Source organism: Calliopsis andreniformis, chromosome 1 (genome assembly GCF_051401765.1).
Source record: "Calliopsis andreniformis isolate RMS-2024a chromosome 1, iyCalAndr_principal, whole genome shotgun sequence".
NCBI classification, from domain to species: domain Eukaryota; kingdom Metazoa; phylum Arthropoda; class Insecta; order Hymenoptera; family Andrenidae; genus Calliopsis; species Calliopsis andreniformis.
The window spans coordinates 4867694-4893997 of NC_135062.1; the positions used below are offsets into that span (position 1 = coordinate 4867694).

General features: G+C 33.8%; 1 protein-coding gene across 1 annotated transcript in view; it reads right to left on the reverse strand.

The window, feature by feature from the left end:
• Col4a1 (Collagen type IV alpha 1) overlaps window positions 1-26304 on the reverse strand; it is a 28136-nt gene that overhangs the window by 1136 nt on the left and 696 nt on the right. The window contains exons 2-25 of the mRNA XM_076382531.1: window positions 25486-25528; window positions 13689-13827; window positions 13216-13305; window positions 8991-9394; window positions 8447-8581; window positions 8259-8366; window positions 7740-7961; window positions 7420-7608; window positions 7234-7350; window positions 6973-7137; window positions 6533-6835; window positions 6035-6418; window positions 5381-5587; window positions 5129-5297; window positions 4919-5046; window positions 4311-4749; window positions 3870-4219; window positions 3514-3780; window positions 3253-3424; window positions 2873-3118; window positions 2388-2753; window positions 1874-2089; window positions 1279-1650; window positions 923-1094 (exon numbers count right to left, since the gene is read on the reverse strand). Of these exons, the coding sequence (XP_076238646.1) occupies window positions 923-1094; window positions 1279-1650; window positions 1874-2089; window positions 2388-2753; window positions 2873-3118; window positions 3253-3424; window positions 3514-3780; window positions 3870-4219; window positions 4311-4749; window positions 4919-5046; window positions 5129-5297; window positions 5381-5587; window positions 6035-6418; window positions 6533-6835; window positions 6973-7137; window positions 7234-7350; window positions 7420-7608; window positions 7740-7961; window positions 8259-8366; window positions 8447-8581; window positions 8991-9394; window positions 13216-13305; window positions 13689-13827; window positions 25486-25528 (5403 nt within the window). The remainder of the gene's footprint in view (window positions 1-922; window positions 1095-1278; window positions 1651-1873; window positions 2090-2387; window positions 2754-2872; window positions 3119-3252; window positions 3425-3513; window positions 3781-3869; window positions 4220-4310; window positions 4750-4918; window positions 5047-5128; window positions 5298-5380; window positions 5588-6034; window positions 6419-6532; window positions 6836-6972; window positions 7138-7233; window positions 7351-7419; window positions 7609-7739; window positions 7962-8258; window positions 8367-8446; window positions 8582-8990; window positions 9395-13215; window positions 13306-13688; window positions 13828-25485; window positions 25529-26304) is intronic.

The following is a 26304-nucleotide window of genomic DNA, read 5'->3' on the forward strand; positions in this document are numbered from 1 at the left end:
ATATATTTAAATAAATCAGTAAATGTTTACTCCCATATGTGATCAACAATCTCACGCAAAATAATTCTGTACATATGTGTATTAGAACACTTGGGAAATAACCTGTTCTATATGTCCTGGAATACTTGTTTTCCCACGTTCAATACACATAGCTACATATCGACTGAATGTGAGAGAGAAAAACGTTATGATTAATATCACGTGTATTATAATGTACGCTCTAATCATAAAAGAAGGAAAGAAAGGCATAATACTAGACGAGGAGCTTTTTGAAATAAAGATGCGTATCTGCAAACAATTTTTCTGACAGTGATTGAGCAAATTGGCAATGCATTTCTGTTAGAACGCAAGATGTTAGTTTGCCAAATACATCAATGCGTTCAGTTCTCGAAAGTTGCGCCTTATGTACTTGCGTAATGCAATATCATGTCGATTCTCAGTCGCGAACAAAATGTAAATGAAATTCAAATGGACATCTTTTCAATCTACAGAGAATAGTTACTGAAACAAATTGAGTTTCACAATTCTTTTTGATCCAGTAAAAAATGAATCAATATTAGTGAAATAAGTGAATTTTAGAGAAAACCTTCATAGTTAAAATGTCTCATTTAACTATGGGACAAGAAATGTTTGAAAAAAAACCTTTCACGCACCACTGGCGCCACTGTTTGTAGTTAAAATCATAGTACATTCAGAATGCTAAGAATTATGGTTTTATTTCGTTTGCACAGTTGATGCCACTACTCAATATAGCTTCCAAATGCATACGTCTTTCAATATGCATGTAATCTAATTTGTTTTTCATTGTTTTTTTAGGTGTTTGTGTGTTGTTTGCTGTGGTCAGTCCCAATATTAGTCGTAAACAGGAAACCCCACTTTGAAATTGTTATTCGTTCTGCTTCCTTTGCTAATAAAAACATACCTGGAGATGTATTCTTCTATTGCTGTTTCCTCAATAGGCATCATGGGAATTGGACTATTGGTCGATAACCAGTAAGAACGATCATTGCGGCTGGCATAATGACAGACGTTATTAACGTCACAGAAGAGGAAGGGCATCGTTGAAAACTTTCTTACACATGAGCCAGCATAACCTGTTTCATGATAATTTATTAAACCAATTGTGGCGTTGGTGTAAAAAGATGTGATGAAAACATGTTTAACTTTGAGCTTCAGAGAGCTCTTGCTAATTCTTCAGTTGATATGTACTTACAAAAGTGATCATTCTAGTTGTTAAAGCAACTAGAAAAATAACATAAAAAGATTCATAATACTTGCCTAAATCTTGTGAATGAGCTCTCTCATCACCATCTGTGTATAACAGACTGTATCCTTCCCAAAGTTTGATGTGTCCTGGTTCACATGTGGGAACTGCTTGACTTTGACTGTGCTTAACAAGTAAAATACCAGTAAGATAATCTGGCACAGTTTCACACGGTTGTCCTGGTTCTCCTGGAGGACCTGGTATACCCACAGGTCCTTGAAGTCCTGGTATCCCAGTTGTACCAATAGGTCCTGGTAAACCAGGTGCACCAGGTGGTCCCAATGGTCCTGGAAGCCCTTGTGCACCTTTTAGTCCTTCCAACCCTGGGAATCCTGGTGGTCCAGGGAGACCCTTTTCTCCTTGTGGGCCTGGTGCACCAGCAGGTCCTGCGAAAAAGAATTTTGTATACAAAATCTTTGTTATGAAAGTTATTGCCCAGGAGAACATGAAAATTAATGTCTGTGATCTGACATAATGATATATTCATTTCATAACGTAATCATATTTGGAAATACGAATATTATTACATAATTAAATATTTCCAATTCATAAGAACGATATTAGTTAATTATTGTTAAATTCAACTTCATAATTTGTAGTCCCACATACCAGGATATCCACGATCTCCTTTTGGTCCCATTGGTGGTTCAATACAATCTTCACCCTTTTCACCTTTTGAACCAGGGTAACCGACAGAACCCATTAATCCTACCGGACCAGGGTATCCTCTATCACCTTTTTCTCCAGGAGGTCCAGGAAGACCATTCACACCATCCCAACCTCTTTCACCTTTTTCTCCAGGGACTCCATCTAATCCGCTTGGCCCTATTAATTCGTTAAAACAAATTTATTAAACAGAAATTAAAATTATAATTTATAATAATTATTTTTTAATTGCTCCACATAATGTCTATTAATTTGTCTATACAATAATCTTATCAATTAATTATTAATTTTAATGTAAAGGTTGGCTTTAGAAAATAAAATCACTAAAATAAGCTTCTAATTTGAAAAAGATTTAGGAGATTTTGTATAGCAACATAGGACATTTAAGATACAACCAACTTAATTTTATCCTACGCAAGTAGATAATACAAAAATCTAATATTGAAGTACTATTTACCTGGGAATCCTGCCTCTCCCTTTTGTCCTGGTACACCAGGCAGACCAGGTAGTCCCATATCTCCCTTGTCACCCCTTTCTCCAGGTAAACCTGGCATTCCTTCAAGACCTGGAGATCCATCGCGACCTGGTGCACCTTGAGGACCCATAGGACCCATATCTCCTTTTTCACCCGCTGGACCTACTGGTCCGTATGGTCCGTGATCTCCTTTTGGTCCTGGTAAGCCTGGCAACCCTTGTTCTCCCTTTTCTCCTGGTCGACCTGGTATTCCTTCACGTCCGTGCTTACCTGGCATTCCTGGTAATCCTTTCTCACCTTTAATAGTTGCTCCAGGAATTCCTGAAGGTCCTATTGGTCCTTGGTCACCTATTACAAGGAATTGAGTATGTTAAAAGAGAATTTGTCATGTTGACAAATTAAATAAAAGATATTAACTACATTGCTATCCTTACTAGAATAGTAACAATAAATAAAAAAAATTCTACCTTTAAGACCTATACTTCCTGGTGGTCCTGGATTTCCAACTGGACCTGGTAAACCTCTATCACCTTTCTCACCGTCGTACCCAACAAGACCGTCTAGACCACGGTCTCCTTTCTCTCCCGGGAAACCTGGTCGACCAGGAATACCCGGTTCACCTTTTTCACCTTTGATTTTAATTGTTGGTCCGGATGGTCCACGGTCACCTTTCTCTCCAGATGCACCAGGAATACCAGGAAGTCCAACAGAGCCTTGAAATGTAAATGCACCATAAATCTATGATTACTCGTATAACATTTTGCTAAGTTCCAGCATTTTTATTCTTTCCAGAAAGAAAACTTTTCTTTCCAAGAAAACTTTTTATGCTTTCTTCGTATATTCTTACCTGGGAAACCTCGATCTCCTTTAGCACCGTTAAGTCCTGGACGTCCTGGAGATCCCATTTCACCATCCAAACCAGGGAAACCAACAGGGCCAGGTGGACCAATGTCACCAGGTTCACCAGGTAAACCATCGATTCCTGGCGTTCCTGGTTCACCCGGTGCTCCAGGTAATCCCTATTTGAATATTTAAATATATATTTATATATTGAAGTAGTTTAGAAAGATTACCCGGTCAAATTTGTTGCTATTTCAATAAAACATACCATGTCTCCTTTACTTCCAGGTAGTCCTCTTACGCCAGTATCACCTTTCTGTCCTTGAAGTCCTGGCATACCATCGCGACCAGGAATTCCGCGTTCTCCTTTAGGACCAGGTAAACCATCTCGTCCAATACCAGGTAATCCAGATTCTCCTTTAGCACCATCTATACCATCTCTTCCAGGAAGACCTGGAGGACCACGAATTCCAGGCATTCCCGGTTCACCTTTCTGACCTTTCTCCGATACTTGACCAGGTTCTCCTTTAAGTCCCTACAATATGGCATAGGCATCCATGTACAAAAGTTTCTTAAATTTGATATCGCCAATTAAAATATTTTATGATAATGTAGATCATTTACCGGTATTCCAGGTAGACCTTGATCACCTTTAGGTCCTTCATATCCAATAGGACCTGGTGTGCCCACAGGACCCATCGGACCCATATCTCCTTTCGGTCCAGGTAAACCTGGAAGTCCTGGCTTTCCAGCCATGCCAAGTAATCCAGGGAAACCAGCATTACCCTTTTCACCGCGTTCTCCTTTCATACCCGGTAAACCTTCTACACCAGGTTTACCTGGTGTGCCAGGTAAACCTCGTCTTCCAGGATATCCTTTTGGTCCATCAATACCTGCTTCACCACGGTCACCCTTTTGACCGGGGAATCCTGGAAGTCCTGCTCTGCCAGGCTCTCCTGGTAATCCTGGTTCGCCTATATATCATAAATTTAACATAAACTTTACGTTTATAATGAGAGATCAACAAAAAGTTCTTATAAACGATTGAGGGTAATAATACTGTACCTTTATTTCCATCAAAACCAGGAGTTCCAGCAACACCAGGGGGACCCGGAGGTCCCATTGGACCAGTGTCTCCTTTCTCGCCTGGTGCACCTGGTAAACCACTTATTCCCGTAAAACCAAGATCACCTTTTTCGCCAGGAAGTCCTGGTAAACCTGAGAAACCAACAGGGCCATCCTTTCCTGGAGGTCCTGGAAGACCTTTCTCTCCTTTTTCTCCCTGAGGGCCAGTCATACCACGACTACCCTTGACTGATATTCCAGGTTCACCCTTGTCTCCCTTTCCTCCTGAAGAACCTGGGAATCCTCTAGGTCCTTCACGCCCAGATTCTCCTGGGAAGCCCATAGGTCCCATATTACCCTTCTCGCCACGAGGACCCGGCAATCCTCGTGGTCCAACTGGACCTGGAGCACCGATTGACCCTTGAAGACCAGGAGAGCCCTAATTTCATTAAATTTGTATTAGTATTATTTACACATTATAATTAGTATTTTTAAAGATCTCCAATTTCAGACGCACTCTTTTGTAAGGGAATAAAAACCATAAACATTTTCTGCCATTTCGTTGACATAATAATACAATTATTAATAAGTACAATTGAGATACTCACTGATAAACCTTGTATTCCCTTATCGCCTTTCTCTCCATCTCTTCCTGGTGGTCCAGGCGCCCCTTTTTCACCAGGATTTCCTCGTTCACCTTTGAAGCCAGCGGTCGAGCTAAGCGGTGGGCAGTGTCCTGTTTAGACAGAAATAAAACAGTGTTTATTACTATACGTAGTTGTTTAAGCAATATGTAAGGTTTAGTTACAACGACTTACCAGGTTCACCTTTCTCTCCAATCAAACCGGACTCTCCTTTTTCGCCACGGTAACCTGGTTGGCCTGGTTCTCCTGGCTCTCCTTTTATACTGAGTCCACTTTCTCCCTTTCGTCCTGGAACACCTGGCCTTCCAGGAACTCCATCTTCACCAGGGAATCCGCGATCTCCCTAATAATGAAATACACCAAATTAAACAAAACTGCTAATGAAAATTTTATACTGGCGATAAATTAATATAAATTATAACTTACAGCAGTACCCTTAAGACCTGGGAAACCTTCGAATCCAATTGCACCTTTTTCTCCAGGAGGTCCTTGTGGACCAACTGGACCGACTCTGCCTTGTGGACCTCGTTCACCTTTCTCACCTTTGTCTGGCTTAATCAGACTTATTGGGATTTCTGCTGGTGCGCCTGGTTCTCCTTGAGGCCCTGGTGCGCCAGGAATACCATCTTTTCCCTATTAGAAACATATAATTACATAAACACAAAAAGTGATTTTTTTTGTACATTAATTATCTAGTGCAAATTTTTGTATTATTTAATTTTTCAGGCATCGAATTGAAACTTATTTACTCCTTAGTAGACTGCGGATTTCTATGAATTTATGGAAATTTCAAATGTGTAAAAAATTATAGAATGTATATAATATTCAGAAATACAGAAAACATGAAAAATAAAGTGCAAATGATAGTATTTGAAATACGGAATAACCTTTTATTTAGGTTCCATTTTTTAACTTTACTTATAAGAATATAAAATTGCATAAAAATGCATAGTCTACTCATTATCCAGGTATACTAATAGTTTGTTCTACAGCTGATGGGTTTTAGTTGTTCGCTAACTCGCAGCTTCTTAGTTCGTTAAACGTTTAACAAATACTTATGATTATTATTGTTAGACGTACTGGTTGTCCTGGTGGCCCAAGAGGTCCTGGTAATCCATCAGCTCCTGCTTCTCCTGGGAATCCACGTTCTCCTGGTGGTCCTCGTGGTCCAGGAAGTCCAGGAGTACCATCCAAACCACGATCGCCTTTAAGTCCTCTTAATCCTGGTAAACAATCCTGACACCGTCCACCGATTTCTCCTTTCTCACCAGGTGCCCCTGGAGTTCCTGGAATACCATTTCTGCCAGGAGTTCCCGGTTCTCCTGGTAAACCAGATTCACCAGGTAATCCTGGAATTCCATCCAAGGAATCTCCTGGTAAACCACGTGATCCTGCGTAACCACGTTCTCCTTTCTGTCCTTTTTCTCCATCTAAGCCGGGCGCTCCATCCATTCCTTTAGGACCCTGCACCGTTATTGTCATTAAAAATTGTTTCAATAATCGAAGTCAATTTAACAAAAATGAAAATGTTTGCAATTGTAATTTGTTTTACTTATAATGTTTATGGTCTCTACTTACCACAATCGATAATCCTTTTTCTCCTGGTGGACCACGTGGTCCTGGGGGACCTGGGGGTCCATCAAATCCTCGAGGTCCAGTAGGTCCTGGAAATCCTGTGATACCAGGCTCTCCTTTCCCTCCTTTCTCTCCTGGTAAACCCTCAGGTCCAGGAATACCAGGTGAGCCAGGGCCTCCTTGCGGACCCATTGGACCTCTTGGACCTGGGTCTCCCGGATATCCATCTGCTCCTCGAGGTCCAATAGGGCCTGGGAACCCTTGGGGTCCTTTTGGTCCTGGTGGTCCTGGTGTACCCTTGCCGCCCTGAAAACACCCCATATTACGAAAACTCATCTTGAAAATGTTACAGTATGAGAAATCTAATCAAGAAAAGTTTAAAAATATGATCAAGACATCAATTAATTCGAGTTTATAAGAAACTTAATTTATAAGAAACTCACTCCTGGTGGACCTGGAGGACCTCGCAATCCAGGAACACCCGTAGGACCATCTCGTCCTGGTTCACCTTTTTGTCCAGGACGACCGGGAAGACCATCCAAACCGTCGTAACCACGATCTCCTTTGCGCCCAGGTGGACCAGGAGGACCAGAGAAACCATCTCTACCCTAAACAGAGAATAAATTTTATCTCAATTTATAGTAGACTAATCTTTAATTGAAAAAAATGATTAGAATATGATAAATATGTTCTGATTGACTTACACGAATACCTGGTGCTCCAGGAAGACCCTTCTCTCCCTTTGCACCATAAGAACCTGGCATTCCATGATCTCCAATTGGTCCAGGCTCACCTTTTTGTCCATCATATCCCATTTCACCCTACGTATACACAGGAGTTACTTTACTTGCCCAATGAAATTTAATTATAATTTATATTTGGTTACATACCTTATCTCCTTTCTCTCCAATGTCTCCAGGTGGTCCTATCACTTCTGATGTACCTTCGAACGGTAATTCAGGGGCAGGTGTACCAGGAAGTCCCTGTTCTCCCTTTTGACCTTTGTCACCTTTCAAACCCTCAAATCCAAGTCCCATATTTCCTTTCTCTCCTTTTGGGCCCGGTATTCCAGGTGCGCCCTAGATGATGATTTAGTTTACAGATAAGATCTGTATAAGATCTTCATGTATTTTGTACATGGATTATCATTACGGAAGTGTAAGTAATGATAATGTGTAATACCAAATAAACAATATATGCAAATACATACATAAGGACCACGTTCACCCTTTGGTCCAGGGAATCCGTGTTCTCCTTGAGGCCCTGGTGGTCCCGGGGGTCCTCTCACACCATCAATACCTGGTTCACCCTTTTGTCCAACAGGAACTATACCGCCAAATGCTGGTTGACCCTTTTCTCCTTTAGGACCAGGATAACCTCGAAGACCACGAGGACCTGGTTCACCAGGATAACCACGAAGACCAGTCTCTCCCTAAATAGTAAAAAAAATTCTTAGTGAAACCCAAAATTTTTAAATGGTCCTTCGATCATTAGATATATATATTTTTCATATATTATAAATTTTGTAATATACTTGAGTTAAATATCTAATACCCGACACAAACAAAATATCTGGATTAAATTAAAGAATTTTGATGTGCTCCTCTAATAATGTAAACATTTGAAAAGTAAAAGAATATCAAATTATATAAACAATATTTCATGTTATTTTAATAAAAACATCTGTAGCTTTATAAACACTAATTATGTATAATTTATTCATACGTACGTCTGTTCCGTTACAACCATCACGGCCAGGAACACCAGGCGATCCTGGTGGACCTTGAACGCCAGGAACACCATTTATACCAGGAAATCCAGGCATACCCATTTTTCCCTGCAAGAGAATGACACAATTATAATAGCGATCACCAACAATCAGCTTGGATTGTTTCACGAATACACAATAGTACATACTCTATCACCTTTCGGGCCCCGTAGTCCTTGCGGACCGGGATCACCTTTCTCTCCTTTTGGTCCTAAGAGACCTTCTGCACCAGGAAATCCCCTTTGCCCTTTTGGACCTTGTGGCCCTATTATACCTGGCGGACCCTATAAAAATATACCACATTATTGTTTTACTTTGATGGAATTAATATCGGTTATATTACACATTGATTAAAGGATTTCCATCAACCACATTGTCTTTTTATCTTTTACAATTTTAAGACTGCACTAATCATCTTTAGCGGACTCAAGAAATTTAACTCGTGAAAATGAAAACAGAATATTGAAACTGAAGCTTTCATATAAACCCAAAATTCAGAAATATTTCTGTGGATCGAATGGATTTTATGGCTTCTTGAACTAATAATATGTGTGTGTTGAATTTGATCAATACTGAATTAATCCAAATGTAAAAAATATCCGATTTCAGCGCTATGTAATTGGACTTGAATTAAAAGGAATATTTATCACCTACTACCAGCTTCGGTATACTCTTTTTTTCACAGATGCTTACTCTGGAGCCCTTTTCGGCGAAACATTTTGGCACGCAACAAGCTGATCCAGTGCAATTCTTCGGTGGTGTTTGTCCCGGGATTGGTATAGCTGAATAGCTACTCGGATAATTTTCCGAATCTCCAGCTGCTCCATATCCTCTTTGATTTTGCGAGTATCCCGTATAACCTGTCGAATCTCGGCCGTAAGGATCTGGACGACCGTAAGTGTTGCCGGACTCACGATTTTCTTCATAGCCATCGCTATAAGAATTTCTAGAACCGTGACCTCCTCTTCGCCCGTCTTCTCTGGTATAAGTATCCTCATAACCCCGAGATCTTCCGTAAGGATCACCAGCTCCTTGATTGTAAGGATCCAGGGAGCCTTGTCCTTGCCCGTAGCTGTAGGACCCTCGATCTCCACCTTCTTGACAGATAAAGAAGATTGTTCGTGACATTCAAGGAATTGACCATCCAACGATTGACTAAATTGAAGGAGTATGGGAGCTTGCATGATAGCAAAATATGGCAGCTTCTAGAGGCGTGCATAAATTGTAAATTATAAAATGCTTGTTGGTAGCTCATACATATTATTTGAAAGATTATTCGAAAAGAAAAGCATTATTTCAAATAATGAATTGCTGTTTGTAGAATATCTCAAGAAGTAGACATTCATATGATACAGAAGTAGACATTCAAATAATACATTTAAAAAAAATAAAAGTAATGAATGCCTATGTGAAAATAATTAAAGTTTGACTGTTGTAATTTATTGTATAAATAATTGTTTCTAAATAAATTTAGTACAATAACGTATGAAAATGATCGTATACTTTTTGTATATGGATCATTTTAGAGGCAACGTACCTATTTAAAAAGATATTAAAAATTGATATGTATACATACATTTACACTGTAAGTAATACTGTGAATCTTAAAAATGTTTAATATGAGATAAAAACTTTTATAATATTTACATCTCTGATAATATTTACATGATATTTCTCTTATAATATTTACATCTATTTATTATAAAAAATTCTTTATATTTTCTTGTTTTACAGAATTCGTACGAATTGTAATATATCCGTTACCATAAATTTATAATCTAATTATCGAATACATTACGACAAATATGTATATCGTCTGTATATTTACACATGTATCCGACAAACATTTTACAATTTGTAATTTAAGTATCCCTTCAAAAACTGTTAAATTTGTACACCGTATTCTAAACTCGTTATTTCGAACATATGTTAAACTATATGACACTTTATAATTATTTAGAATAAACGAATATCGCTTCTGTGCATTCTCACTAGTATGTTTTATAAGACAAGCATATCAGTTGTCATGATTAGATACATCTCTTGTTATAAATTGATTATTCTGTACACCGTGAGTATATTACCTTAAACCTATGCTAGCAAACACACCTATCTTTTTACACTCGGAATGCAAACTACGCCGTCTTTATCCAAGCTTAACTTTTTTGAAGTTCTAAGCTTTCAAAAAATCAAGAAACAACTTCCATACGTTGAAGTACGTTGAATACGTCCTAAATTGAACAGGTACCATTACCTGCCAAAGTTTCATCTTGATTATACCGTCACTTAGACCGTCGATTATACTGTGATTATACCCTCATTTAATTGTATGTTTAAAACTTCTTTCGATACAAATAAAAGTTTAAAAATAAGTCCCAGATTGCCCATAAAAAAATTAACCACTTGAGTGTCCATACTTGAAGAGTCTAGCTTTTCACACTCTTTTTATGCTAATAGTATCGAATTCAACTATTTATTAATACACTAACTGATTTATTCCTATAACTGACCGACTTTCAATTTAAAATATATTTTTTTCGTAATTGTGTAACATTATGATACGAAATAAAGTTGAATTTGTACGAATATGCCTCAAAATTATGCTGTACTGTACTGTAGTGAATAATCGTAAATTAGGATAATGATTGAAAAGAAATGGAAAACAATACAGAACGCGGTGATCACATACATATGGTTAAAATTCAGATACTACACTATTTTTAGATTTGTGGCTATTATGTTAACAGGAGAGCGAAATATTAGACTCTCTACATTGCAAAAATATGAATTATTTATTCCAGTTGCTACAAAAGAAACTGTTTCAAAATTAATTAAATTATGGATATAACCTCTTCCTAAAACACGTCAATTTCATTTAATATTTCCTTTTAAATACTTAAACAAATTTACAGTTTCCTGTTAGATGCTGTAAATCAATATAGTTTCACTCAGTTTGTGGTCGGACTTGTAGCCTTGCTTTTACATGAAAAGAATCTCGTTCAACTTATTTACTTCCATTCATCCTACAAATTTTTTATAAAATCTATATTGGTTGATTAATAAAGCTCTTGCGAAATTTTTCACGTATCTACTTAATAGTAACAAACGAACACAATAGCAGCTTTCAGAAAATTTATTTACTAACACTTTGCAGCATATTAATTTTATATCTAGATATTTTTAATTAAAATACATATCATTATAAGCACCCACTTACTAATACGTATGAGTCCCATAAAGTACATTTATATTTTGAACTATACAAGAAATTTGTCTTCTTTTGTCTCAAAAAACTTTTGTCTTGAATAAATGATGGTATTATCGTTACGAATTCTAATCTTATCGTGAATTTATAAATCTATTGATAAAAAATAATCATAAATTGAACTTTTCATATTGCTATGGAACTAATATCTCAGAATTTGTATGAAGCCTACTTTATATCCCACTTCCTTCTCCCTAAAATTTCGGTTTTCTATTAAACCATTAAATTTTATGGATTACCATAAACTTGCGCGCGCACATAACTGGTGGTATTATCGATTAATAGGAAACTATTACACAACACTACAAAGACAAAGGATAAACGATTTCGTTAATTAGTACGCTGGAGTTAAATCCCTAAATTTTACAATATTGTGGTAAAATTGGTACAGTAAAAAGATGAGCAGGTCTTCTTGACAATCTATTAACGACATGATATAGTAAATTATATTAACCGACTTCAGTATTGAAAATCAAAGCAAACCATTTTACATTTCTATCGATCTACCTCATTTTTATTTATTTGTACGTATATTTATTTTATACAGATCTCATTAGGTACGAAATTTTTATTATTCGAACACAATCAAAGAACACAATCATATTATCTATTAATACATCTATGAATTAAATATTCTAAATTTAATAATTTCTTTTTTCTATGTCCTTGAATCAGAATCTTTTTTAATACTTCAGCGGGCATAAAATACCATGTTTAATAATATTGCATATTATTATTATAATTATTTTTAGATATTGGTATTGCACAAGTTATAGCACAGTTTAACGTTTAAACCTTCAATTTACGATTCGATTTGAGTCGTTACAAGAAAAATGTTATCCCTATTATTTTTCCGTCGAGGAACTTAATGGAAGATAAACGTAATTAGGAGAAAAACAAACAGTACTAAAATCTCTGCTTTACAAACAAATAATACATTTAGTTTGCAAATACATTAACTCTTTTATTGATCCAATTTTATTTTCAAGGAATATTTCTAATACTAGTTATATATATTCTATTTAAGATACTATTTTATTTCAACTGTAAAATGACAATCACTTAAAATAATATCTGAAATATTTTCTCTATAAATTTTTTACAGCACCTGTCGGCGATGGGTTACACCTTCTATATAGGCCCAAGACCTAAATAAATCGTAGATAGTAAGATTGGTGGATTGTTGCTCTTTCAGACCAATTAGACAATTAAATACCGATTCGTAAACTCGTGTCACCACCTATTAGACACTTTCCTCATTGAAAACGAAGGCTCGAAGAAGTAAATTTAGGTACAAGCTGAACACGAGAGTATTCATAAGTGTCAGTAGTTGATTAGTGTCATCTAAAACCTCAAACATATATCAACTGTCAAAAACGTTAGAACTGTAGCTTCGACTGGCCCTACAAATAAATCCAGACGACGTACAACGTTTAAACCACCAAAGTCAAAACTATATTTGGCAAGTAATAAAATGTTTTTGTAAATACATACATTCCTTCAAACATGATTATGGAAATTTTACTATACTATAAAATCAAATGAGCATTATTAACTAATTAGCACCACGATATGGAAATAATTCACGACTCTATTACTTGGTTACATCGAATGCCAAGATTTAATATGATTAATCATTATCGCTTTAATTACCATTGGTTTCCTGACGTCCTCCAGTTCGGTGATCATATTCGCCATCATTGTCGTAGAGATCTGAGGTCCGCCTATCAGCTTCCTCAGAACCTAGGAATTAAAACCATAAAAACACACTAAAACATGCATTTGATTGAATTCGTACAAGTGATCTGTACAAAAAGACTTCATAAATAAAAACGAGTAACAAGTAAACGAGAGAAAATTATAAATTCAGGTTAAAATTAAATATTTCAAACAGACTTGCTCTTCTCGAAATAGAAGTTTCAGAAATTTACTGGGATTGTTTGCAAGCCAACAAAATGTTACCTACTAGAAAGTACTAGTGATTTGAAAATACTTTAGTAAAAAATGATGAACTATGTAAAGATATAAGAAAAAGTTACGTTTGTAATTACGTAATATTCCACTTGCCGCTAAGTAATATAATTTCTCGAAGAAGAAGATTTCAAACATTTAAATTCGATGATTACCTTCGTTGTTCGAAAGAAAAGCTTTCCACCGTGGGGAAATGTTATATTCGTCGTCAGTACTGTTGGGCTTTCCAATGTCACCTCGTCCAAGTGGAACAACCGGCGGAGGATTGTCTAACCATGATGTTTGATTATATTGCTGAAATGAAAAGAGAATGGAATATTAACTACATTTCCCGACACACAAATAAAATGAAATAAGAAATAGATTATGTGCGTGTACCTATTAATATTACGAAGGTGTTTCGCGACCTGTCAGATCGCCCAAAAGTTCAAGAAAGGATTGCATGAACACGAAAATAAAAAATAATGACAACACGGTATTTAAAAATTAGTAAGGTATGCCTGAAACTCGAAAAGTCGAGTGGCATCTCATTAGCGCGAAGCTCGTGACAAGGGTTAAGCTACGAGGAGTTGTTATTATCATTTTATCGACTGTAGTAACTGTATTTGTACAATGGTTAAAGTACTTGTTAACATATGCTTAGATATATTTATGAAGCTGAGGGTTAGAACCACTTATATGTATAGAACATGAGTATACACGTGATTGGACAACAAAGTGTTATCACAGTCACTATCCAGACAACTATCGTAAAATCCCACCGTAGGTGTGTGAGGCGAGTGACTTCTTGCGTCAAAGGTTGTGATAATTATTGCTTTCTTCAGATAATTGAAATTAACAAACGAAGGTTCAAGCATAACTTCGTTAATCTTCTTTTTTCTCTCATTTTGACATCTAAAATCCCCCCTCATGTTTTTCCCACGTGTAGTAAAACACCCTGTATGAATTAAAGCTTCAAAATTGATTACAATATTTAATTATGTGGGCACATAATAATTATGCTATCAGATAAATCACCTAACTTATGCCTTTTTGTATTTTACTTAGAAAAGTGAAATTATTGAGAAAACTGAAAATTCAATAAATTTATCTCCCTCGATAAATGTTTAATAATATTTAATAATTAGTCAACTGCATTTATATGAAAATTATGTTCTGCGCAGTTTATAAAAATTTTGTTTATTTTTAAATTTTATACGTCATTCTACCTATTCAGTAATAGGTACAAAACAGTGATTGAAAAATATCGACCGAGATCTAAATGACATACGATACATATGGAAGATCTACGATCTATTTTATCGACTAAGTATACTGAACATAACAGATGGTGTAGAACAAAATCAAAACGAAATAAAATTTTTTGTAAATTCAGTATTATATAACAGTTAAATAGGTAAATAGATACAATTCAATATTATATAATTTGTACTGAACATAGGTAATAGGTTTAATAAAGTATTCATTCGAAGAGAAATAGTAAAATTAACGTTATATTCATAATTGTGATATATATGTATAAATAAAAAACTAGCTTAAAATATATTTATATAATATAAGAATAAAAGTAAGATTATTCTATTATAAATATATAAATAGAAATAAGGTGATTATAATGTAAAACGTTATAAATTAGTTGTAAATTGTAATTTACAATTAATCATATTGGTATGAACAATCTATCAACATTTTAAGGAAACATACTTTCGTGGAAACATCAATTATTGCTCTATAAAATGAAAGCTAAGTATTAAAAGAAAATTTTTAGTTAAACTTCTGCGTTATAGTACATTAAACTATTCAGCCTACAGCGAAATGATACATTAAGCATCTCATGTATCAAATGACTGAATACAAAGATTAAAAGTGTTTTCAGAAAGATTCTCTTACATCTTATTGCTTGTGAGGTTGCATCAACTGTCGATAACTTATCAAGTATGTGTCTTATAGAGTAGGACGCGTCTCATCTTTAACCCGCGAAATTTTGATAATATGTATACCTTCCAACTAAATGAAATCATAAAATATATAAAGTGTTTGAAAGGAATTAGTTTGATTAATTAATGAAGTAAATATTTTGATATAACAAATCATTTAATTACATTATTAAGCAACACGAAAAATATTTTGTAATATGTAGGCACATAATTTTTTTTCTCTCGAATACGAAGCAGTTTAGTTACCTAACATTAATGGATGAATTCCTAATATAATAAGCCAATTTACAAAATTATGTTTATTTGACAAATTTTGTGTCTTTTGTATAATTACCAATTATTTTAGTATACTACAAAAGGTCAAGACTAAATCATAACAAATGAATTTACGTCATAGATGATTGTAATTGTTTAGTCTAAGTATTCAGTTTAAGTAATGTAAAATAACGTGAGAATTTCTATTTTCTATCACTTTTCATTTGTTTCTTATTCAATGCTTGAATCCATGATATCGATTTTCTTTAAAAAAAACAGTAACTTCACAATTACAAACACGCTTTTAATGGACCTAGTATACCTACGTATAATTATAAGTGTATTATCATGGAGGACGAATTTTATGTAGCAATATTATCACATATTCTAAGTTCCAAGATCGATTTTCCCGATTACCAAAAAATACTAATTGAAGCATTGAGTTGAAGAACAGTAATTGTTCAAAATTAGTCATTCTCAAATAATCTCAGAACAATGGTAGGTATATCTAACAAAATTAGAGTGCTTTAAGTCCGCTTATTTTTTGTATAATTTACTACACTTTAGTTTTGTGGTCCAGATATACAATAGTTGTGAATCTATTTAAAAAATAAAAATGCTAATTTTACATTTAGACTGCTCTTTAACTCACAGATACGTTCAGATATACACTGATCTATTGTTTCTTCGAAATTGTCGCTCGGTTTTGACAATATCGCTGAAATATCCTCCATCATCCTATTACACAGCTCACATTTTACAATCTCGTAGAATTTCGTCGTGGAATTTCTCTAGACACTAGTCTCGTAGACCAATACTACCTCCGTCTCTAGTCTAGTCCTTATTCTACATCCGGCGAGCATTATACACAGATTGGCTCGATTCAACGCGATGCGTCATCGTGTTCGCGGAAAGTCATTGTCTTGCCCTCGTTTTCACGTTTTATCCTTTTTACGTTTCGGGATGGCACGCACTGACAGGAAATGCGGGGAGATAGTCGGCTCATTATCGTTTCGAACTGACGTACCACACTCTGCTTCTCTTTGATTCCACTCTGGCTAGCGTTTTCCATGGGCTTCTCTAGTGCGATTCATGGTACAAATGGGATGCTCTGTTCCCCAAAAATGCTGAATGAAAACTTTCAGCGGGCTTTATCGAACTCGAAAATAATAGCGTTGTACCGTAATCTAGGGTCTGCTTATTGGGAAATGAAGAAAGCAGTTTGAAGAAGAGAAACTCATGGAGATGTTTACATAAGCGCATAGGATTTGTAAAATAACTAATTGGATGTTAAATTAGAATTGATTTGATTTTTAAAATCATGAATATAATAGAAATTATATGTCGAAACAAAATTAAAGGGGAGTTTCTCCTTTTCGAGCTAAAAAATCGATTTTTAAAATTTTTCACTGATGTAACCCGATATTTAATTATTCTTTTAGCATTTCTATACAATTTTATTATATGTAGGCATGTTCAAGTAGTTATAACATTTTTTTAGAAAAGATTCTATTACACATTCTGCCGACATTTATCCTAAATCAGAATTGTTCCTTTTTCGCTGGTTGAACAGTCAAGTAGCGTAGCTTTTACATATATATGCTTAGTTACCGTTTATCGAAGAATAATAATAATGAAACATAAATGTTTAAAAAAATGTCGACTTTCTGTTCGGTAAAGATTTCAAGTCAATCGATCGAATACATTTTTTGAAATCATGCCAACCACAGAGAGTTGGTTGAGGAAAAATATATAATAGAAAATATGTGTAACAGAAGTTCCTCTAAAAAAATATTATAACTACTTGAATACAGTAATAAAAACATAGAAGGATTTAAAAGTAATTTACTGTACTTTCATTAACAGACAATTTTAAAAAATCGTTCTTTCGTCAAGAAAAAGAAGTTCCCCTCTTAAGGAATATTGAAAATGTGTTAACATTTTACGACTCTATAATTCCAATTACGTCTTGCTATGCAGATAGCTGAAATCGTATTATCTAAATATTGGTATTTAAGTAATTTATTGATAAATAATTTATCGAAATTCAATGTACATTTCGGTGTTTAATGCAAATTACATAACAAAAATTTTAATTGCAGTTTTATAAAATCTACTATGCAGTTTATTGCATAAAGTAGCAGTCATTATTATTAGACATTATAATTAGTTCACATTTTAGTATTGGATTATTAACTCATTAGCGCTCGATTGATTATTTTTAAGTAATTACGAGATTGCTTCAATTTTTCAATATTTTCGAAGTATACGACTTGAAATTCACCGATAATACAATAATTCACGATGACCTTGTAGCATATTAAATGTGAAACAGAATTATTGACATCATTTTTAAAGATATTCACATACAAGATTACACTTTTTCCTTAATTGAACGCACTAAACAAAAGAACTTCACATGGTCGTTCGTAATGATCGATAAGATAGACAAAAACTGTCCCTTATCTCTAGTTATAAGTACTCCAATTTCTTAAAACTATCCTCATTTTCTGTTATCTTTTACAAGAGAGAAGGTTTTCATTTGATGCCTAATTGGCCACATTAAAATATTTATTATGTTTTAGAAATATACTGTTAAATATTAATAGAAAAATTACCAGGAAAAAAATAAGAAATTTTCTAAGTACCAGCAGTAGCATATAAATACCACAATGGCAAAAACAATAAATAATATTTCTGACCATCACTGAATACAGTATAATTGTTTTAATTATTAATATATACTGTTACATAAACACATTTCTCCAACGTGTAATATGTAGTGATGTCGATTGGTAATTGCCATTTTTTAACCCTATACGCTATAAATACCTAATAAACAATCCTAGACAGAAAAATGATAGGGTCTTGTTATGACTAAATTAAAAACCGCTATGAATACTAAAACAACACTGTACAGTTATCGTCCCATAATGCGCTTATTTCCAAACAATGAATCAAAGGTATAATGGAGTTAGTTTACCGTGTCATACACGTTTAACCCTCTTTACTATTAACGTATTCTATTATGGACGTACTGCTCATGCGTGCATGATACATACTCCAACAAAAAAGGGTAGATAATATTTCTTATTATATGTTTAAGTTACAGTATTAAACCGCGTTATTTCACGTAATCTTGAAGAAAAAATAATATTGGAAAAATTACTTTGATGAAAGCTATTGTGTCAAATCGAAAAATGAATTGAAGAACTCTGATGTCTAGTGTTAGTAGGGCAAACAAAATTCATTCATTATTCAAATTCCCCTTCGTCTACACGTATTTCAAAGCAGTAATTAGCAAGGGTTTCGTTTATTGAAAAAGTTTCCAGAAGATAGTTTGAATTAATATCTTTAAACTCGTAGTAGGAATCTATATAAAGTTATAAAGACAAATTATTCAGGATTAGTTAGCTCCGTGAAGTAAATTTATAAATTTTGAAGTAGCTCTTATTAATAGAATTTCAATATAGAGAATCATAAAGAATTAATATTTTAACCTAAACAAGGAAAGTCCCTTTTTGTAAGTTTGATTTATAGTTATTTTTCTGTTTTTTAGTTTCTGTAAAGTATCTGTTAGAATATAAGTCTTAGAAGAGTTTTAGAAGATAAGTCTTAATTTTCTGAGGGTATACAAAATTACTGAAGAAAATAACACACCTTCACATACGTGAAACACTATTTAAAAGTCACGCACATAAGTTGCAACGTGTGTGGTATTATTTCAGCTGAGTACCATAAGGAGGTATAAAATATGTGTAGCATACCTACTCTTTTAATACAAATCATTGACACAAGCACTACTTCAGATACTCATAGTGAGTGATGTGGAATTTTATATGAATATGTATTAACATTTCTATTTTATAAGATATTTGTGATTTATTTTCATGCGTCGAGTGGATCATATAACAACTTTAAAATTATTTCCTTGAAGAATATTAGGAAGAAAAGCATATTTGTCTTCAATATTTTCAAATTTAGAGTGATTTCTAGGCCTTAAATGTACAAATAATTCAGAATATCTATCGAAATTTACAAAAACTAACATGCTGCTACATAAAATAAAATAAGAAACGTAACAATGACATCTCTTATATTATTTCAAGGGCTTACTAACCCCTAACCTACTAACATACATGTTATCTATATCTTCAGCTATTCTCGGAAAAATAAAGTGACACACTTTGTGACACCCACTTTGCATAGATGACCAATTGTTTCAATTTACTTTTCACTTTTGCTTCAGTATGTTCAAAGAAACCTACGTAAATATCTACAGGGCGTTCCTAATAAGGCATAAAACATTATACATTGTTTTCTAAGATTCTAATAAAGATATCCACTTTATTTTTCTTAGTCAATGATCGATCAAGTAAGCAGGAACAAAATTGCAGTTTTCCCTCCACTCCTCATTACTTATACATGTATATGTATATGTATAGTAGAAAGCATCGAATAACAGTAATTTCGTCCAGCAAGACCAAACTAATTCCCTTGTTTGAGATAGGGAGATATTTTCCGTGACGGTTCAAGAATTGTCTCTTTTATCGTGTATCTCGATCGTCTTCATGAATTCGCGGTTATGCAACCAGGCAGTGAAACATTTCGAATCTCGATATATTCTTTCCAACGATTTTCCTCCGTTGTACCCTCGATCTTCTCTTCCACTGCTTCTTCGTCCTCAGCTTATTTATTCTTCTCCTTGTCCGCGGTCAAGTTGACGGGCCTTTTTTCTGCAGTCCGCCGTCACATCGGACCGGTGCACATTTAACGAGCAGCATTAACTTGAACGTAGGACGAGTCACTATTAATTCGTTAGGCAGCAATTTTTCAGCTTTTTTAAATAAAAGCTGAGTGCACAAGCACATAATATAATAATTCTTATTGTCAATCTTTTGCTTGGAGTTCTTTTGCCCGTTGTATTTTAGTGTTTATGGCGTCTGTTGAGCTCTGCACAAATCATTTCTGACTATTAATTTGGTATTTTTGAAGATATAATAGGTCTTGAAGAATGATAATAAGCTTGTGTTTTTGTAATTAATATTTCAAGGTGGTATATTAAATTGTGCTTTTTAAGAACGAAAATTTTATTAACGAAATCATATTAAATTGATATTGATTTATATTTCGAATTAATTATTTTTACAGTTTTAATTCATGTTCAAATATTTAATGCATCTTGCAGACACAAAAGAAAGCTATTTTTGCAGGTTATTCTCGTTTCGTGTAAATGTCTCTTCGTCTAAATTGTCTTTCCTGTGTAAACGTTTTATATCAAGAAAATTACTATTTATTTCATAATGAGAAGCGGTATCCTTTCATTTCTGTCTTCATTTTAACTTTCGTGTTTGTAAAACACACTCCTAAAAGGTTCATGAAAATGAAAAATGAAAATCATACGTATTCAACAAATACGAAACAAAATTACGAAAGTTTAACTTTCGTAATGTCGAGTACTTACAATTCTTGTGTTTTTTAATTATTATTTTTCAAAATTTGTGTTATTCGACAAGATCTTATTGCTAAATCTTATTGCTGTGTCTATGTAGAATATATGCTTTGCTTGGTTTTATAATTTGTTTTCAGTTGAAAAATTCTACTTTACAAGCTATAAATTATTCATTTTTATTTTTGGTGTAGTATTTTTATCCAACAATTTTCTCTATAAAATCTAACGGGCATATTGAACTACTCGGATAGCTTTTGAAATAATGATTTTGCCATAAATTCAACTATGGTAATGCTGAAAAAAATTTCGTCATATTCAATAGTGTAATCATTAAACAACTTTTAATGTAATGTAACTAAAATACGTAAGTACTTAAGTGCAGTTGAAATTTTGAATATCGTAACTAGACTATGGATGTTTATGCAAATTCAACTTTTCATATATACGGTTGAAACAATAGAAACAAAGTAAAAATACTCTATAATAAATATCTCCAAATATTGTAACATATACTTTATTTTTTATATTTTGTATATTCTTTCATATTATGTGCATTTTGTACTCTTTTGTACACTTACATTTTCTAGAAATGCATAAATAGTTTCTTTGTTATTATGTATCATGTGCACTTTAATATAATCTATTCGAAAGCTAAATTCCTTCAACAAAAATTTCGATTTCTATTTGGAAAGCTGTATATAATCTTGAGAATTTCAAGAAAGATAGTAATAGAAAAAGTCAAATAGCACATAAGTAATCTAATTCTCTTCGATCCATTCATTCGCCTGAATCAATTTTGTTTTAATTATTTACTAAATTATCTAAATGATTTCGTAACGTGTCCTAATCTTATACGAACTGAAACCCACTCGATGGGTGATATAAAGAATAAACATATTGATAAATTGATAATATTACATTTTGGAAAGAATTGAATACTATTTTGGAGAAATATTAATTTGAACAAAAATATGTATACTGATTTATTTTCATTGACATCACGTGTGTCGCATACCAGCGTCATATCAATATCGTTCCATTTATACACGCATTTCCATCTTATTAATCTCCTATCGATAACTACTACTCTTCATCGTGTAGTTTCATAACATTACTGAAGCTATCATCGCACGATTTATCTTACAAGTTACGTCTTCTTTAGAAGCGCCCATCATGCAATTGCGTTTACGATGTCCATCGTTAATCCCACTGCTCTGTAAACTCGTTCTTCTGATTTAACACTTTCGCTGTGGTACAACTCGTTTCCATCCCGCAATACAATTTTTTGCATTTCACGCGTCGTTGCATGTGCACGGAAATCCTACAATTCAAAATACTCTAGCTTTTATGTCACAGTGACTCGAATATTGAGAACTATTTATTGTTCTATAAGCATTTTATTATTTGGATATCATTCAAAAAGGTATTGTTATTATTAAAAAATAAAAACTGAAAAGAAATACTAAATTGAGCGAGAAAGATTAAGTCCTAAGTTACACTAATATAAACTATGTAAATCAGTATTTCCTACCTGTATTTATTGAACTTGTTAATAATAGAATTTTTCAACAATTTTAAATGAATTTAAATTGATTTAAATAATTATTCAATTAAATTGTAATAATAACATCCTATCTGGAAACTGTGCCATAGGCTTATTTGTGAACATACGTTTTATGTCTTATTAATACGAAAATATTAGATCTTAGTAATAGAGATATCACTTTTTGGTACAATTTTGTACAATACGTAGGATATTTAAGATACTTTTCATAATTTAATAAGCATATGGCTTTGGAGTAAGAAAACTGTTATTGTTCTATTACAATAGAATAATATATTTTAATTATTATATTGAGTACCCATAATATTGGTACAACATTTAGTTTAGATATAAACTATTTCTTCAAAATCGGTTCTATTTGTACAACAAAATAACGAAAAATGGTCGTAAAATGTAAAGTATATATTTGATAACGTCCAGCTAATTAGTCATGTAATTTTGTATTGTTCTTAAAAATATTGAAGTATGAAATTTATGAAAAGAAAAATCGTTTATGCATAGTACTGTCCAGCAGCTTACCTAATGTCAGTTTGTTAAACCTACTGTCAATATGTAGGTATATTAAAAGAACAATTGAAAAAAAATTGAAAATTATTAGGGTTATTATTATCGTAACTTTAAATATTATTAAACATAGGTACAATTGTTACAAATAACATGCCAACTCACAAGATACTCTACATAAGAAAAAGTATAGTTGGCAATATAATAACAAGACAAATTATTTAGAGAATATTGTATATTTATGTATCGCTCATTTATTGCAAAAATAATATAACTGAAAGATTATGGTTTTTCGGGGAAACGCGGTAATATTATCAGTTGATGCAAAAACCATTGTTTCTTTAATAATAACTCAGAAATAGCAAAAATAGTCAAGTACTCAATATTATTACATATACTAAAAATCACAAAAATTATCAAAACTCTAAACTGTAATAAATGCCAAATAGAAGAGCAGTCTGTTCTCAACAGCAGTATGTACGATTTACTATTTTAACCAATACTCAAAATGTCATCCAAATACTAAAAGTACATAGACAACTTTTAGTGAACTTTGAAATCACATTTTTTGTGTATATGCAAAATTAATCATGACAGAAAAATCAAGTCGCATCCCACACAGTGGACCATAGAAATGATGGAAAGTTGAAACCGACGATTAAACTCGCCAGACGGTGGCAATCAAGACAGAGTCAATTCCAAAGTATTTTCAATAGTGACTAAGCTGGCTTGTGCGCTTGTACGAGTAAGTACAGCATATATGTGTCGTAATAAAATTATAGTGCGCGGGATTACGACGCCGTAGGCGGACCTGTCCGCTAACAGACGACTGCCCTATTTCGGATTTAACACCTTTCCGTTGTTCGTTACCAACAAATCGTCTAGAACTCATGGCCCTGTTATCGCATCCGCGATTGATCTTGTGTTATCGATGTTCTCAAGCTCGTGGAGGAAGAAAAATGGCAATGAACGTGCTTTGATGACAGTGACACGGTCTACTTAGGACACTTTGCAGAGCTACTTGTCAAAATTCCAACTGTGTTGTGATAGAGAACAATTTGTTGAGAATAATTTTCAAAATTGTAATGGTGACAATTAGTTTTCGAAAACGGTTTAGTAGAATTTGGTAGGTATATTGTTTTGGAGAACACTTGTCGAACATTAATTAGCATGAATTACAATTCTAAAAAACTTTTTTTTTTTGAATACGATATTCTTTTGTAAACTATCAAATTTATATGGCAAGTAGAAGCCAAAATTCAGTAGAAAATTTATATATTCCAATCATATAGATATCAGTGTGAAAGTTTACATGTTTTATAAGTTTATGTATATATTTAAAACAAAGTTATTCACGAGTGAAATAGCGAAATTTCTGATAATGATAAATTCATACCATACACATTTCCAAGTTTTGAACTGTCAATATGTTGTCATCCTAACTATAATTCATCATATTCGCATAAATTTTCAAGCATGCCGAGGAAGTAACAAATCCTGATTAACACTAGAAGGACCAACGTTTCCCTACATTCAAAAGTAAACATATGTAATTTTAAACCAGCTGTGTGTTTTTATTACTTACTCCACCATAAAATTTTCTTATGATCATTCTATCATTATACCTCGTTTGTCTACATTCATCCTGAATTTTCGAAAACTTATTTTGGAATATTATCCCTCTAATATCAATACAGAGCAGGAAATCGTCCCCAAAATTCATAATAAATCCCCAAACTCGTATCGATTTTTTGATCTAGATTAATAAAGACTTTAGAAATCCCACGCCTCGCGTCGCGAAAATAATGACGCTCCTGATGATCTAATCGCGCGACCGATCGACGTCTCGAGACGCGTGCGTTACGCTAGCTAGAGATCTGTCGGCCTTCGAACAAAGCTTTCTCGCCCTCGCAATTCCACTTGACTCTTGCACGACCGCACAATGCGAAAGAGGAAGACCGAACCGCACGCGCCGCGAAATACCACGGACCGCCACCATCGAAACGTGATCCATTTGATTCAGCTCGCCTCTTAGCTTGATGCCGATGCAATCATGAATCTGCGCATACATTACGTGCCGCGAAGCACTCGCGCGAACGCGTGTCTTCAAAAGTGGATACTTGAATCGATAAAACGAGAAGATCGCGTGGCGTTGTGGTTCGATCACAAATGGGGTGCAACAGTCGGATATACATATTAAGATGATACTCGTAAATTTGAGAAAATGAGTTAATACATACCCCACTGACAATCCCGGCTAGGAAAATTGCGGATGCGACGAATCTGGAAGAAGAAACAGAGGCGTTTACTTTATGGTACAGAAATTACGGGCGCAACAGTTTGCACTTACGAGGAAGAAGGTAGTTTTAGGAAAAGAATTTAAAAGAATTTGAACTGTTTTACACTCCAATTGCTGTACTCAAAAGTCTTTGAAAAGTTTTGAAGGACGCAACTAATATTCACGTTGATTGAATCATGAAAATGGCACAGTAAATGATAATGAATTATGCACTGATATCAGAGCTATCTACTTAAATATTTCTTGTAACCTTAAATAAGGTCTTGTAATAGAATTGAGTATAAAATTCTAGAATAAAAATTCTGAGAACCAGGTTTGGAAATATTCGAAAACTCTCTTGACATGTTTCTCGGTTCTTCGAAAATGATTAGCCACAGTCGTATGCGTTAAATAAATTAAAATACAAAAGTCACGCAAATAAGTATTAAAATATAGTTAATAATTGCTGTACGTAACAACCATATTGAAAAATCAGACCAACTGTCACCGAAAGGCATCATCAGATGTACATAAGTTCGGAAACTGAAATAATAAATATTCTAAAACACAGGAACATAAAATTCTATGAGAATTTTATAATTTTTACATTCGATTTTCGGACACTTAACCGCACGCAATGATTAGAAAAATCATTTCTTAAAGAAGCAAGTCTATATGTGTAAAAAAAGGTAACAAATTAACACACGACAAATGTATCCCAGCCAAAGAATAATCGACGGTAAACACATATTTTTCTTGTCCTTGAAATTCACTCACTAAC